This window comes from Centroberyx gerrardi, chromosome 1, assembly GCF_048128805.1.
Source record: "Centroberyx gerrardi isolate f3 chromosome 1, fCenGer3.hap1.cur.20231027, whole genome shotgun sequence".
In the NCBI taxonomy this organism is placed as follows: domain Eukaryota; kingdom Metazoa; phylum Chordata; class Actinopteri; order Beryciformes; family Berycidae; genus Centroberyx; species Centroberyx gerrardi.
In genome coordinates this window covers 30,357,203-30,374,835 of record NC_135997.1, presented here as the reverse complement: position 1 = coordinate 30,374,835, position 17,633 = coordinate 30,357,203, and the positions used below count along the sequence as shown (strand labels likewise).

At 40.5% G+C, this 17,633-nt stretch overlaps 1 protein-coding gene across 1 annotated transcript in view; it reads right to left on the bottom strand.

Moving 5' to 3' along the window:
* The window catches only part of pcsk6 (proprotein convertase subtilisin/kexin type 6), a 51,504-nt gene extending 34,359 nt beyond the window's left edge, over positions 1–17,145 (bottom strand). The window contains exons 1-6 of the mRNA XM_071908910.2: positions 16,981–17,145; positions 15,809–15,913; positions 12,315–12,425; positions 8,616–8,759; positions 8,170–8,246; positions 4,548–4,636 (exon numbers count right to left, since the gene is read on the bottom strand). Of these exons, the coding sequence (XP_071765011.2) occupies positions 4,548–4,636; positions 8,170–8,246; positions 8,616–8,759; positions 12,315–12,425; positions 15,809–15,913; positions 16,981–17,145 (691 nt within the window). The remainder of the gene's footprint in view (positions 1–4,547; positions 4,637–8,169; positions 8,247–8,615; positions 8,760–12,314; positions 12,426–15,808; positions 15,914–16,980) is intronic.
* Between the last annotated feature and the right edge of the window lie 488 nt (positions 17,146–17,633).

Here is a 17,633-nt window from a genome sequence, read left to right as displayed (position 1 = left end):
GGTGGGTGAGCAGCTCCTTAAGGCAGGGTGAGGCAGGTTTTACAGACCGACTCCCTGAAGCTGCTGAGCAAAAACAAACCTCATGATATTGGCTGTCCAATATCTGATTTTTAATAAAAGGCCAATATATTGGTCTAACTCTATTAGATAGCATAGCCCACATACTTAAGTGGCGTAAGATTACAATCAGCGTCACATATCCAGGACACTGCCGAGCATTCTGAGGGTAGAGCATAAACAATGTGGGACATAACAGTTTTTGGCTGTATTTGCTCTCTCTAACAAACCACAGATACACAGTTTGGCCATGCTGTCTTACTTTATCTTGAAACGCCCTAAAACAAACTCAACAACCCAGGAACTATCATAAGTGATATAAGGAAAGCACAGTCCCTTTTGTACCCAAGCTCTGGAGTATAAACACACGACACACACACACACACACACACACACACACACACACACACACACACACACACACACACACACACACACTGACACACATTCCATGAATTCCTCCATCCACCCCTTATTTCAGAATAAACTTGGTATAGGAAAGCATATTTTTTAAGATTTATAAAAATTCTGGAGGGTCAAAGTAGTGAACATGAAACTAATTACAGTTTACAGCATATCCACATTGCTTATGTTTTTTTAAAATCTGTCAATTACAAATGAACAAAATATTCTCATGAATTTCACTAGCTGGTTCAAGGTTCTGCAGGTACTTAACCTTTCACTTTTGTATTTGGCAACAGCTGCTGGAGGTTACTTCTCTCCTTGAACTGGCACAGTCAATGTGCTAATGATGAAAAATTAGACTTGCAAAAGGAGAGTCACAAAATGCTTAACAATAGATGAGTTTCTAAAAAATACACTGAAAAACATCTGACAGCATTAAATTAACTCTGTGTGTGCAAACAAATTCATACTGTGGAAATATGTTAGTTTACTGTGAGAAGACTAAGTTAGTGTCATGATGCTTTTTTGCAGACTATGAGCTGCACTGTAGCTTTTTCTCTATTTGATGTTTAAACACCTTCCTAGACAGCCACCAGATCAATGGACCTCTATATGAGACCTAATCCCTTAACAAGCACCATTTCATAGCAAAATTGATTTCAGGAGTTCCAAAATAGAGCAAAGCAAACAGATTTCACACAGCCATGCCTAGTTAGCAATTGAGTCGTGTATGCAAGGCTAATTATGGTGCAGACAGAGATGTGGCGCTAGGATCACCTCAAACGGAGCCTGTTCAGATTCGGTATAAAGCAGAATTACGCTAAGAAGTAAGCAGCCAGATGTGCCTTAACATTTACTTTGGCCCTGGGCCAGTCCCCCTCCACTCTGCCACATTCAACTGTGACACAACGTAAAATAAGCACTTAACCTTTTTTTTGCGGGGGGGGCGGGAGTCCACTTACCTTTCAGCACTGTTTATTTATTTATTTACAGTTGGAAAGTAGGGATCCGATACTGATTTTCAGTATCTTAAAAAAAAAAAAAAAAAAAAAAAATCTTTCAACATTTAAGCATGCAAGAAATTATTCAGAAGAAGTCACACTGATCCATACTTGTGTGGAATCTGATAAAAATGTGTCATTAGAATTAATTCAGGTTGGGGTCTTCCCATAGACAACCAGTGTAGTATTGATCAATTCTACAATAAATATGTAATCAATCAAACTGGATCATATCCATCATATCAGAGGTGGATGACCGATATCAGCCCAATATATTGGCAAACTGGTGTATAGGTCTAACCCAAGACTTAACAGCTCAACTCCCTCTGGACAAAAATAATCATCAATTACATGAATGAATATATGACTCTCTGATAGGGGAGTAAGAGTAAGATTAGTGTGAATGTACATGAAAAAGTGCTCTTTCAAGTTGGAAAAATGTTTGCTGTGGTTTCTGGTTGCTGCTGTTTGTTGTGTATTTCTGATGAGCTTCTAATCACAGCGAGACAAAAGATTCAAAGGGGATTTTGTGCAGGTTTTCTCTCGTGGTTTGGTGAGCCAGACTTCACTGAGATTAGAATACACTTAGCATTCCATGGGCAATATTTGCTAAACAAGAGTTATGTTCTGTTTGTTGGCAGGAGAGTAAAAACGTGGAGAAAACACAATTTCACAGATCAAATGAAGAAGCCATTCAAAATATCTCTAAATCCATCAGATCCACACTCCTGAGATAGCATTTCGTTATGAAAGTTGACATTTGAGTGTTAGCAGGGACTGACAGGGGAGGGCAAGCCCACTAACACATCGTCCTCACCATGCTGTATGAACAGCAGCCCCGAGCTATCAGACGACACACAAACAGCATTAACAACCCCAACCCGCTGCTGGAAAACAAATGGCAAAACAGCCCCGCTACAGGCACTCAAAGCACCTTTGGTAATCAATTACTTCCCTTGTAGAAGTCTCTTTTTATTTCAGAACGGCAGTGGAAAATAATTGAAGTTGTGTCTTGAGGAGGGGATTGTGAGTGCTGCTGGGCTGAGGAGAATTGTGACAGACCTGATTGCAGCTACATTCACAAAGAAACACCTTTTCTCATTAGAACAACTTCAACACAAGAGAGAGGAGAGAAGACTTCTCCATTCCCCTCATGGCTCGAACAAATGCAGCCGGCCAACAAGCCTCGAGGAGACAAGCCAAACCGAGGATGGGGCTGTTAATGAAAAAAGGCTGGGGTGCAAGACAGCAGGCAGTTACTGAGAAAAGACCAACGAGTGTTTGATAAAACACAGCACAGCTCTTATCAGGGCTATTTGAAATCACCATCCCTTAACTGATTCTGCTGATTGCATCATAACTAAGTGACTTTACTGAATGAAACAAAAAGGGCTGCAATAAAGACACGCCACATTTAGCACAGATTGGAGTTTTAGTTCTACAAACATTTCTTGATGACGGAAATTATCTCAGTGATTCAGTCAGTGGGCGGAGCCAAAGAACCACAGTGTTTCTGAGCACAGGTTAGCTTGAATGGCAGCGAAGGAACTCTGGTCAAAATAAAGCCTAAATACAAAATATATATATTTTTTCATTTCATTCATGACCATGGCATTCATGATGTTGGAAGGGCAGCTAGGCTAATTAGCTAACTTAGATAACTTATAGTATAGTATAAGTGTAGTTACATTGCATTATTTTCAGTTATTAGCAAGAGCACTAGCCTTCATAATATTAGCTTCCTCCTCTCTTACCCCTTACATTTTTCACTGGGCTTCAGTCTTGAACGTTACCAGAAAAACTGTGGTTCTTTGGCTCCGCCCACTGAGGTTTACCTCAACCAATGAGATTAGTTCTGCCTCCAGAGCAGCTCTGCCTTTGAGAAATGCTTGTAGAACTAAAGCTCCAATCTGTGTGTAGCAACGACTGTTTTGTCCTTAGGTTTCACTGTCCCCGCTGTTACCTCTCCACCTACAGTAGAGACAGTAATGTAATTCTATAAAGCAGCTCTGCCACTGAGAAATGTTTGTAGACCTAAAACTCAGTCTGCACATTTAGCTGGTCAGTCCCATGAGAAATCCTTAGCTAAATCTAATCAGCTAGACAGCTAGAGAACAAAAGAACATGCAATAATTAATAATTGTTTGTGTGAGCTATCTAATCTAACAACAATTTAATAGCGCAGCCGAGTTACTTGAGCTACCAGTACAGCACAGCTACAGTCTGCTTGGTGGCGGCTGAGGCTGGAAGTTGAGTCCAGCTGCAGGGAAACAACACAAATCCCAACAGGGGGAGGAGATCTCAGATTCCGTCTTTTGATTAAAAATCCTCGACATCTGACATTACAGAAGCCACGGGGGATTAATGTCGTGTAAACGCATGAATGTTCGCTCACTCGCCAGTCACCAGCTTAGCGCCCTGAGCGAGAGAAACCTCTTTCCACTACACAGAGCAGCACAACCCAAGGTTAATCCTGTGCACACATGCAGAATAATACTGGCTAAGGAGAGTGAGGGGGGGGTTGCTGAGAGAGAAGTTTTCCATCCATAAAACTTATGGATCAACCTATTTGAAAATTTGTACTGGTGATTTCTCGTATTAATTGAATTTTTTTTTATTTATTTTTATTGACAATATATAAAATATATGATATATATACATAAATAATATATGCACAGCCTCACCAGGAGGCATCATATCTTTGTACAATATTTGTCAAAAGGATAAAACACAATAAAGCCCAAGAGCTTATTTCCATTGTGGTCCTTTGAATCATGACATTTGTCTCTGAATGTGTGTTTATGGTGTATTTTGTACAGTTATATTTGGGTATTATTATCCCTGAGTCAGTAACCTTTGAATGCTGATGTAGACAGGTGTATCCAACTCTTGCTGAACCTTTTTTTCTTCAGTATGAGATCATGGGATGTCCTAACAAGCTATTTAGAGGGCATTATGGGTACTGTCTCAAACACACCTGACAAAGACCAACTCGGTTGAAACATTGTTTACCACAATACAAATTGGAGCAAAAATGTTACTTTGATTTTGGAAGTTTTGAGAAAAAAAGACAGACAACTCCACCTCCAATGTGAGCATTGTAGGCAATCCCAACGATGCAGTGGGAGTTATTGGCCGCCGCTGCAACTTCACCTGCACACCGAGTTCCATGTCTAGATGGGGATAGAGAGAAAAGAGAGGAAAATACAACCTTACATACTCCTGTGCTCCATCTGGAACAATATGAGTCATTCTCTTCTGCAGAACTGCAAGGGCAAATTATTGTTGTGTAAAAAAAGAAATTCTAGGAGGCATGTCTGAACAAGATAACTTCTGACGGAGCACTTGCTGAGCACAGGTCCTGGTGAAAAAGTTAATTTTATTGACTCTTTTGCATATCACACAGTGAAATGATGTCATCACACCACCTATAGAGAGAGCTAAAGGTTATCCTCTCTTCACAGGCTCAGCAGGGGAATCATTATTCAGAGGCCGACACGCTCTCTCCCTTTACCATCCTTCCTTTTATCACAGAAAGCCAACACACCTGAGAATAGATTCCATCCTTAAGGGTACCTGCCAGGGCCTACAGATAATGGCTTAACGAATAAAGCAGTGGAAAACACAAAAATGGATTGCTTGCCTCCCTACTGCCATACTACTCAACCGGCGTTAGGCAACATCGTTTTGAATTTTTTACACCGTCTAAGGCGGCGATGTGAAAGGCATGAATATATAGAAGACAGAGAGGAGAATGGTGAGCAACTTAAAGGGAAACTCCACCCTCGGATGTTCCTATACACAGATATCAATCTGTGATGTTCAGTTCATTCCAGGAGTTCTTTTGTGATAAAGTGTTGCAGTTTACTTTTGTGGTGAATCCACTTTCCCTCAACCTGCCTCGTCTACTTATACTCAAGTTAGTGATTTCCTACATTTCCCAGAATGCCTTTTGAAAACCCCCAGAGAAGGGGTCTAAATTTGTTGCTTTCAATCAAAGGTGGGCATATGGGCATATAAATAGCTTCAAAGTGTGATCATTCAGCTGTGTGTTATATGTTTCTATAATCGTGGCCACGCCCCTGACTCAAAATACAACATGTCTTGTGGCTGTCTTGCATTCTGGTCTATGGAGGCTACTGTTGGTGCAGAAATTGGTATCTGTGCTTCTTCTACGATGAATTTCTCCCTGTATGATTGCAAAATAGCGGCTCTAAAAAAGCCTTTGCTCTTTGATTCTGAGAGACTGATACCAAAACCTGACATTTACTGTTGATGTTTTAAGTCGCTGAAAGTTTTTCTGCTATCAAACTCCTTTGAAGCTGCGCTGGAAATATCTCAACGTGATGCACATTGTCTACGTTTAGCCAGTTATCTGCAGGAATAAGAAAAATACACCACCAAACAACAAATTGGGCCCAAAAATGCAAGGTGCATCACCGAGGGTTAAAGTGTTGTGGGTTTTTCCTTTAACACCCTATAAGAGGGCGATGTGAAAAGCATGCATATAGAAGACATATAAGGCATATAAAGGAGGATGGTAAGTTACTTAAAATGGAGCACTTTGGCCTTGATCAAAGAGGAATTAGAGATGGGTGGGGGGTGGGGGGGGGAAGCACTACAAAGCCTGTTGTTTCAGCCTCAACCCCTGAGGGGAGGAGAACCGTACCTATTCCCCCGTGCTGTGCAGCTGGACGGTTCATTTTAAAATTAATGTGTGGCCAAACACGAGCCCATTGCTGTGGAATACCAAACATGGCATGCCATTGCGTCCTATTAGGGCTGTGCTAATGAACAGAGTGTGAGCAGAGATGGGCCCTGAATACTAACAGCATTTAATCCCACCCCAGGCCAGGTGCAAAGTGCGAACTCATCTCTCCGAGGCCGAGTGACAAACTGGCAGCAGCCTTTCTCTTTAATTGATTTCTTTTCTCGTCGCTCCAAATGATGGCCACCTCGGCACTGAGGGAAGAATAATCTTCCGCACTTGGACAAGCTTCAAGGAAGAGTTTGAGGGAGGGGAAAAAAATTAATTGAGACTTTTTGCATTCGTTTGTTTGCATGGGAAATAGAAGTTTTCTGAATTTGAAGTTTGTTAGCAAGGGAACTCGTCGAGGCAATAATGCCACGCTAAGGACTGAATGTGCAATGGAATTGAGGATAGTCATTAGAGAAATACGTCTGCTTGAGTAAATTCAATCAATTCTCTAGTGTTCACATCATAGATATCAAGAGATGAGAATAGAAAAAAAATCCAGATTCAGCATCAGTATAAAACTGTGCCTGTGGCGATTGGGGACAGTTTTCCATCATTGCATTTCAAAGGGGAATGTGACTGATAGAGTTCATTATCAAGCCTCAAACGAATAGGCGCAGACGCCCACACACCCAGCCCGCATGAAAGCCAAAGTGTTTAATGAGGAGTTATATTTTTCTTTATTATAGTTAGCATTGCCATTGTGCTGGATTTAAACGTGTGATTTTCAATCAAATTCTCTGTTTCCCCATTTTGCACCCTATTTTAATACCTTGTCCACAGATGGACTAGTAACTCGTGCCCACCAGCTCACCAGAACCCACTGCTGATAATGACAAGTGGCTGTTATAGTTTAGAAGGTTGCGATATTGTGGGAAAAAAATTGTAAACGGACCATTTCGCTACAGTAAAAGTTTCAGTATTTCCTGTGTACAGTATTGGGCAGACTGATAAACATTCAAACTCAAAGACTCTAATTCATTCTCTTCAGTGTGGTGACTATCCAGGAATGCAGTCATGTTGCACTACAGCATCAGTAATGCTACCATCACCACAATAATATCAACATTTTTAATTATTCATAATTTATAAGATGAAAAAAGTTTTAATCAAATAAAACCTGATAGCTTTGCATGTGACAAGGGCAGCGGCGGCAGGCCAATAGATTACAGCAGGGTGCCTGTCCACCTCGACTTCCACTGAAAACCTATGTTCTTTTAAAATAAAATAAAATTCTATTTATTAAAATGTTGTAGTAATAGTGTGTAAAATGTATTACTAATATGAATATCATACTGATGAAGTTTTTTTGGAACTATTTCACGTGTTCATCCGCTGTGCAGTGATTTCTAGCTGTACACTGTTCCATCTCCCACCACTTCCTATGGAAAATAGTTCCAAGCGATCTAGTTCCAAACAGCGTTATCTTTGCATTATATGTAAATTTTACCAATCTCCTACACAAAACTGCTGCATACCATTTAAGAATACTCATTTACCTTAAGAGCTGCTGCAAGTTGTCATTTTCTCACTTTTGGGATGATGCTAGTGGCCTACTATTACTCAACATAGTGTACGCTAAAGTGTTACCATGGAGCCTACTATTACTCAACATAGTGTATGCTAAAGTGTTACCATGGAGCCTACTATCACTCAACATAGTGTATGCTAAAGTGTTAGCATGGAGCACCAAAGCCAACAATCTACCTGGGACACATGGATGATTTTGGTGTATGTTCTCATCACTTACCGGATAAGTTGACCAACGGGCCAATCTACCAAAAACTCACTGTAACATGCCACAGAAAGGGATGGAGAGCTACTGTATATTACAGAGATACTGACAAAGATTGGAGGATAGAGGGAATAGATTTAAGGCAGAGTATGGGGTATTAAGGTGGGGAGATGACAAAGTGACAGGATGGATAGAGCAGGAATACTGCTTCTTACATGTTTTCATTGCTGGAGTCATAACGTGGCGTAGGGTCGTGGTCATTCCCATTGACATCGTAGCTCGCTAGCTGGTCCTGAAGAAATGACAGAGGACAACAGAGAAAGTGGCCACGAAAGGGAGAGGCAGAGACAGAGAAAACAACTCAGAGCTACTGCAGTGCATAAAAAGGAAAGGAATTATATTGCCCTGCACTTTTCAGTCATATCTCATCTTGTGTGCTATGAGAGAACAAGTGATAAATTGGAACAAAACATTGGTCATAACTTAGGGCTGTAAACCAAGATGTCAAATGTACAAATTAAATTTATTTACAGCACGGTTGCTACCTACAGCAGTGCCTGCCAGGCTCTACAAATAGTAAATGCTAGGGACTTGTTTTGATTTTGTGGTGTATGGCTATTGGAGGCGATGGATGGATGAACAGAGTGGGGCAGGCACATACATAGTTCTGGGCCAGATCTGGGTGGTTCCTCTCGATGCCGTCGTCCAAGATGGTGACCACCACATTCTTGCCGGTGTAGCCTCTTTGCCAGGCTGCCAGGATGTTCATCTCTGAGCGACAGCGGTTGTTCTTATCAGTACAATGCTGAAGAGCAGAATAGAGAACAAACACAACACTAATGCCATAGATACAGCTGAGAAGTGGCTGAGATACAATTTTTCACTTTCAGGTAATCTTCACCATGCCATTGACTTCAGTGTTGATCAGAGAGACTTCATCCTGTCTTGTGTCAAAGCAAACCTTGCAGCTGAATAGTATTCTGTATTCATAGCAGCTGTCCTTGAGTCTTTTAATTTTTCATCTTCGCATCCCACCTCCTAATTTCAGTCTGAGGACATTGAGGGCTAGCACAAAATTGAAAATGTTAGTGTATGGCAGATACCTATACAAACCTAGTACAAGCTTTAGATTGCTGACTTGTTGTTTTACCCCAGTGTTCTTAAAGGGAGTTAGCATTCTGCCCTTGAAGTCCATTTTTAGTACGCAAGTTAACCTCTCAAATTTTATTGACTCCAACGGGAAAAATACACCGTCAGCAATGAAAGAGACAGTTACGGCCCATCTGTGTATTCAAAAACACTGCCCAGAATGCCAGAGCAGGCCCTAGTGCAGGTTACATTCCTGCCATGTACTGCACATTCAGGTAGTGAATAATTTTCTCGTTACCCGTTACCTCTCTTACCGGATGGCCAGCCTAATCCATGCGTCCCACAGATTCACTGAGCCTATCATTCTCATTGGACAGGCAACTGCAGTTGGGACAATTTCACACATGAGTTCATAGAAAAACCCCTTATCACCAACTGGATTAATTACTAATGCCTGTTGGGCCACTGAAGTGCATTGGCAGAGACACTTTCTATTAGACTGGTGTGTGTAAGGACAACCGTGTCCAGGAATGAACCTTTAATGCTGAGATCAGTGGTGTCAGGGGAAAGCGGGGACACTTTCAGGGAATTTTATAGGAAGATTAAACTGAACTGGTGCAGGTAATTGAAAGAATAATGCACACCGTCTGACTTGAACATAGCTGAATGCCATCACCACGCTGGACAAAATGACTCCAACAAGCTTTGATAAATTGCCCTTTGTTCCACCAAGGAAAGTTGATAAAAGCACCATCGCTGGGGTTTGAAAGGAAGGTGTGTTTAGCAGCGGGTAGTGGTGGTTGAGTGGACAATTACAATATTAATTTGTATAGTAGCAGCAGTAGAAGTAGTAGTAGTAGTAGTAGTGATAGCAGTGGTAGTAGTAGAACTTACTACTGTAATTGTATTAGTAGTAGCAGCAGTAGTAGTAATATGCCAGTAGCAGTGATGTGATTTTGTCTGTTTGTACCAGTTAAAATCCTAGTCCTAGAGTACAGTAGGTGTATGTGAGGAGATAAAAGCATGAATGACTTTCTCCAAAATTACTAAATGATAATAACAGCTTAATTTTGGAAATGGTTCTTTGCTGAAGACAGCAAGACTGCACCACTTTCTTTACCTAAGTCAGCGTTGAGAATTGCCCCCAAATTTCTGGCTCAGCTGGCTTCATGTTGGCTGACAGAGTACCTAGTTCATTATGAAACAATTCAAAGATGTTTGGGGGCCAAGTAATGCTAATTCTGATTTGTTTTCATTTAGCTGCAGAAAAATTTGGGATATGCAGCAGAGCCATACACACTTTCCTTCAGAAACAATTATGAGATGGTGTTACTTTTCTACCATTTATTTTTCTTTTCATTCTTGCTGTACTGTCGGAAAACCAAACCCAAAATAAAAAAATTCCAATAGAAAAATCTAATAAGTAGTGTTCATTCTGTCTCTAAAAAATAAATACATTTTACAGTCTCTGCCCTTTGGTGTATGGCCCTCTAGCACACTAATTCACTGTGTGAGATTATAACAACATACAAAGGGTAACATCATACAATGTGTAGAAACTTGAAAAAATGACAAACTTTTGTGGGTCTGAATATCTAAAGGTTTCAAAGCACTTTAGTTTTTGAAACACTCACAAGGAAGAACGCACTATATCACCAAAATGGTTAAATCAGAAAGCTATGCTATTCACTAACTGTGCATAATGGGTCTCATTTATGAAACGTGAGCAGAACAAATTTATGCGTAAAACATTAGTAGAGGGAAATTTCTGCATGTTTGGGTATTTATCAAACTTTTAGTAGCTCCGATTTGTTCTTACGTCTGAACTAAATTTACACCTGACTCAGCAGGTATAAAGTGTGTGTAAACTCCACAGTTCATTTTTTATGACGTCTTTAACGTTTTTTGATGAAACTGCTTTGAACTTATTTTTTCTCAAATTATTACATAGCATACAAAGAAAGTAATTTTTTAAAGAAACTAACATTAATTTGTTGTAGATGCTATTTCAATTAATGAATACTGAATAATGTTCTTTTATTGTGTAAATTCCCATCTGGACCAATGCCATAGACCAACACATCCCCAATGGTCCCCAATGGCTCATTGGACCAGCAGTTGCTACCTAGCCTCGTCCCGTGACCTTCATGCTCCTTTGGTTGGCTGTGATGCACTTTGTAGTGAACAGTTTGAAATCAACTGCTTTCTTTCAACTTCTTGCGTTGTTCTCTGTGAAGATGTACCGGCGTTCACCTGCCGTTGTTTGTCGGTGTCCTCCTTTGCCTAATATGGTGTTTCTGAGGCAGTGCCATTATGTTAATTCATGATAATTAAGGTCCTGTGAACGCGCTTACCATTTACGAGTGATTGGGATTCATTAACATACACATGTGAATACAACTGAAAACAGATGCTTCCAAATGTACACACAAATTTACGAACATGTTGATCAATGAGACCTAATGAGTGGAAAGCAGCCCAATAGCGCTGGTCAAAAAATAAGCCTCTCTTCATCTGTCATGGTCATACATATGTAAATCTCATTATTTTGCCCACACACTATTTGTAGGCGAGGCGATGCAAATCAATATTGCACCCAATGCACTAACATTTCGCAACAACAAATCCCCAAAATTATTGTAGTGCATTCAAGATCTTTTGAAAGGTGGTGTAAAAACTTTGCTGCTATGGAGGCTATGGCTGCTATCATTGCTGCAAGACACGAGCATATTGTCACCAACAAGTCAGGCAAGCAAGGGACAGAGTTTTCCATCCTAGAATCTCAGATCAGAGAGCACTCGGATTATAAAGAGGCTTTAGGGAGCCAGGGTGCCAGCCTTGGTGGATTAGTCTTACAGCTGAAGCAATTTGCTTTTGCAACTGGTAATGAAGGGGTAGTTGCCTGCAGAGTGCTCTTTTCGAGGACTTGCTGCGCCACAACTTGATTTGCCTACATTTCTTAGTGAATAAAATGAAAACTCTGCACGCTTACATCAAGCAACTAGGAACAAAAAATGCAGTTGCCCTCGCCACACAATCTTAGTGAATCTGGACCTGAATGCTTCAATGGACCTGTGATTTTTCTCAAACTCACCAAGGAGTGAACTGTAAACCCTACCGATATAATAACAGTGTTCTTACTCCGTTCAGTTGGTGGCAGCCCAGTTGGGTTTCTAACAAGGTACCCACTGAGAGGCTATTTTATTTTGATTCAAGCAACACTGTCCAAAGAGGAAATGGCAGGAGAGATAATGCGCTGCACTGTACTTACAATGTACCACATGTTGGACCATTTTGGGTCATTGAAGTGAATGAAGTTTGGGTCACTTCTGGCGTACCTCTTTACTCTCGGTTTTACTAGCTGCTGCTGGGCCCAGTCCACCTGAGGATGGAAATGGAAATGGTAAGAACACTATGAACTGGTTTCACTCACAAAAAGGGGGACGACAGAAATCACAGTTGAGCCTTCTGGAGGTATTGTGGGCCTAATTCAATTAAACATCTCAGATGGGGGCTGCCCACTTGATAACCCCAGTGATACATCTGCACTCACACACTCAACCCTGTAACATTTACATTAGGTGGCTGGTGAATGGTGCTGCCTGTCCTGTAGATGTATGACGGCATAGTCTGATAGTCTCTACAGTCACCATTTGTGGGTTAGTACATCATTCTTTGACATCTGAACAGGGATTCTGCATGAATGGATTATGGCACAAAGGATTGCAACATCAAATCCTGTGCATTGGTAAATGCTCAATAATAAATCCCTGTCTGAGAGACAAACGAAAAAAGATTTGTTTAAAGATGAACTTAATCTGTGTAAGAAGAGAGGAGTCACCATAATATATCCTACACCTTACTGTATTATAACTGAGGGCTTAAATTCAAGGACTATTGATGTTTGTGGGTAATGTGACAAGTAGTCAATAAAATGGCTATTATCTTTAACACTGTGGGCATTTTAAAGAGTCACAAAATTGTTCATGGAATCAGAAATACGTACAGGGCATTTTGAAATCCTATGGGAGAGTGGGGAAGTTATAAAAAATAAAAAAATGAAAAGTCTTAATGAATTAACCCAGTAGCTGTGGTTAATAATCCATGTTAATTTCCCTACTTTGACACTCAAGCAGTAAATTGCAGATCACCCTAAATTACTTTTCAGCAAAAAAACCATATGCTTGTGGGATCATAAAGACATTGCAGCTTTATTATATGACTTCTCCGTTGAGATAAGTGGAAATAAAAGTGCTAATGTTTTAATCAGTGACATTAACCAGCGCACATGAATCTACAGTTGCTATTATAAGCAAAGCAAATCCCTTTCCAGCTTGCACATAATGGTCATGAAAAAAGTTCACTCGTTCAATGTAAAAGAAGAAAATTAGATAGCATTCAAACAAAACTTTATGGTATGCAAAACATGGGTCACATTACAAACAGCTCTTTGATGCATGCAGAGGATAAAACCAGAACCATACAGTGCAGTTTTTGTTTAGTATAGGCATTTACAGTAGTTGCAAACAATGTGTGTCTATAACTGACCACCATAAAATGAAATATAGTTCTAACCCAAACAGAAACTGTCAAGAAAATTTCTCTATTTAAGTTGAAGCTGAAATCATACATGGGTACAGCAAATCAAGGGTTAATGGTAAAATTGGTTTCTCGGGCGTTAGGGCCTCAACAATTTAAACAGAGGGCTTAGCACATGATATGAGCTCTACCACCGTCTTTCCATAAACCTCAACTTTGGCTTTTATTACTCCCGAGATTCAAGCTGTCTAGAGGAGATAAACTTGGCCCTAAGTCCAGAGGAGAAGCCCTAAAACAGCCGGTCTGAAAAACTGCCTCCATCTCAAACCCAGAGCTGAGGCTGTAATCTGAAGTGGAGAGTACTCTTGCCATTATACTTGCATGGACTCAACACACTCGGTTTTCTCTCTCATTTTTGAGTAGCATAAGTGCAGTTAAAAAGGAAAGGTTTAGGCTTTTTAGCAGCCTATATCCTACTGATCACTAACCTACCCTCCTCTTAAAGGAAAAATCCACCAATGGATGCTTCTATACTGTTAGATATCATCAATTTGTGATCTTAAATGCATTATAGCGTTATTTTGTCATCAAGTGTTGTAATTTACTTTTTTGGTGTGCCCACTATCCCCTCAACCTGCCTTGTCCACTTCTACTTCAGTTAGTGATTTCCTACGTTTCCCAGAATGCCTTTCAACATCTTCCAGAGAATTGACATTGTTGCATTCAGCTGTGGGTTATATACAGTATGTAGCTCAGTGGTTCCCAACTCTAGTCCTGCTGGTTTTCATTCAGCCATCTAATCAGGGACTGATTTACACCTGGGACACCATATGAATGCAATTAACTAGCTGGCAGAAAAACAACTGATTTAAGTTGAGAAAACACTAATGATAGCGATAGCATAGTAAGAGCAAGAGAGTGACAGTTTCCAGTTGAGAAAAAGTGAGTTTCACCTCTTACTCAAAATGCAACATGTCTTGTGGCTGTATTGCATTCTTGTTTATTGAGGTGGAGAGTTAGACAGTTGGTGGAGAAATTGGTCTCTCTGGCTCTTCTACGATGGATTTCTCCCTGTATGATTGTTGAATGTTAATGCAAAATGTTGAGTCTAGAAAGAAGCCCTCGCTCTTTGATTCTGAGCGACTGACACCAAAACCTGATGTTTACCATTGTTGTTTTAGATTGCTGAAAATTTTCTGTGATCAAACTCTACTGTAGCTGCTTTGCAAATATCGACGTGACGTTGCATCATCTGCGTTTGGCCAGTTATTTGTGGGAATAACAAAAATACACCACCAAACAACAAATTGCGCCCAGAAAGAAGGTACATCACCATGTTTTTTAACTACCGACGCTTTTAGGGTGGATTTTTCCTTTGAGACATTCAAAAAGTTTTCACACTCAAAAGAATTCAGTAGAGCAGTGGTTCTGGCAGCTCCTACCGACGGTAAATCTAATATGACATGAGCGTGGCATGAGTCTGACTGATACATTAACAGGAAGACTTCCAGGCCTCTGTCAGCTAGGGCAGAGTACAATAGGCTTTGACGTACTGTCTGTCAGCTCGCATCATGTGAAAATCTGTGTGTAGGTGGGCTGTGTGTCTGTTAAACATCTAGGTAGTTGTACACGTTTGAATGGCAATGCAGAACAGAATGGAAGAATGTATTGTACTGAGAGGAGGAATAGGCCCATACATTTTGTCTCCATCTTCGTCACTAAGCGCTCACTGGTGTGGTGTTTCTGCACCAAACGGTGTGTCCAGTACTGTGACGTTTTTTTCCTTGGATTTTCTGTTGATGAAGTTTGAGTTTCTGTAGGTGGCGCTCTGTTCTTTGTCTGTTCAGCCATGGTGGCTATCACTGCTCATGCTAACTACCCAGTTCTTCTTCTGTTTATTCCAAATAAACTGGAAATGTAAAATGCATCACTTTCTGTGTGTCAGAGGATTTTTCCCAGGAAAGAGCTACCAGACACCAGCTGTTTAGAACAGCAAATGGAAAAACTTTCATGAACTGACTATAGGTCGAATCACTACTGTATTATAGCAATCAGTGATAGAGAGTAGCAAAATGCACATTTATATATATGAAAATGTCACAGAGCATTACTTTCAAGTGATTAGCAGAAAAGGCTTTGAAAAGAGAAAAGACGTGTTCATATTCTGAGCCCGTCTGCACTGCTGTTCATTTTGAAATACTTGAAAGTGTCTCATCCCAGCCTCACCTTGGGGTCCATATGGATGAAGCTGTGGGTGCCCCGAAAAGAGTACGCTGCTCTCCGAACCACTCTGCTGTGGTGGAAATGGTAATGATCCTCCAAGCTTCCTATCTGACCAAAGACATCGAACAGCAACATCAAGATGAGACACAAGAAAATTACACAGAAGCTTGCATTATTTACTATCTATCTATCTAAATTAATGACCTTGACACTGCTATTTGACTATTTTTAATGGGAAACCTACATTTTAACATTGATTCTACAAAGTTCTCCACATTCAAAACACATTTTGGCCATGTGTACATGGTATGTAAATAACTTGATAAATATGCATTTTTTCTCTTGACTTTGCACCAAAAATGCAAGCAGGAATCCCAGCACATGTGCTCAGCTGGCACAGTACAGTATTATTCTTCAGACTACAGTGGGACGACTCTGACTCAAACCATTCCTCTCTCCCTACTTCTATCTTTATCCCTTTTATTCTCAGTTCTCCTCTTCTTCACTCCTACAACCACTATCTTTTCATGAGTGGGTGATATTTTGTTTAAATCACTTCTGCCTCTAGTCTCTAAAGGAACAGTAAGTGGGTTTTTTTCCTTTTCAATTTTGCTGCAATAAGTTATGTAAGTAGCTAAAATACATCTTCCCCCAGTCAGGGAAAGATATACACACTCTTGTCTAGGAGATTTACAACTTGGATGCAAATGCATTCACAACACTTGGCTGAGAGTAACCTCAGAGGATTTTTAATTATGTTGAATAGAAGTTCAAGAAGACATAAAGTCACTCATTCATTTTGATGTGACAGCTTCCTAAACAAAAGATCCATGCAACTTTATTGGAAAACACCTTAATATACAACTTTTTTGCCCATATACTCGACTTTACATAATTTTCAGCAGCCACGATGGAATTATTGCACAGTTTTAAGATTTTAAGAGAGTAATCCTCAAGTTGCAAGTCAAAGAGTCACAGCATTTCCAAAATAAGCGTTTTCAAGTTGGCAGTAACAGAAGGCTGGCTGGACATTGATACAGTCAGGAGAGCAACCATCCACTAAAAAAATAGTTTATACTAGCCTATATACCGCGCATAATCGAGTAATCAGAATAACTTTAAACAGGGAAAGATAATAAAAGAAGGACAATGAGCTGGATGCCAAGAGTCATTACCTGTCCCAAGTTTTTATATCCATATTTTGCGGCAATTTGTTCTGCTTGTTCAGGACCCCCTGCAATCCGCACTGCCCAGTGGTTTGTATAAACATCCCTGTGTCCTGTGACCAGTGACTGACTGGTCTCTATAGTTGATAAAATGAAAAGAAAAAATAATCTCATCTTGACTGGTCTGATCAAACTTCGAAAATCAAAGTCAGCTTATGGGGAAAGTGTTGAATTTCATCTAAATCACAATTAAGTCAGCCTTCAATCGACCAATTTGCCGAAAACGCTGTCTGTCATAAGTCCATCATGTTGTCGTCGCCACCGGTGAAAATCACTGTCCGGCGAATTGCGGTTCATTGCGCAAAAGTTGGAAAATATTCCCCATGCCGCGGAGGAGCTCTGAGATATGAACATACAGCAGCCAATGGCGCAGAGAGGCTGGAGTCCGCATATCAAAGTCTGATAGAGGATCAGCGCTTGTTGACGCCTCTCCAACCACATTGGACGCTTTAGTGCGCAACTTGAGCTGTGGCAGCAGCGATGACTCTGACCTGCAACTCACTGCGCTGTAGGAGCAAAACATTTGTGCAACCCACATCATAATCAATAATTTTATGGGAGCTAAACAATCACCTCCAGCCGGTAATCATATATTAACAAAA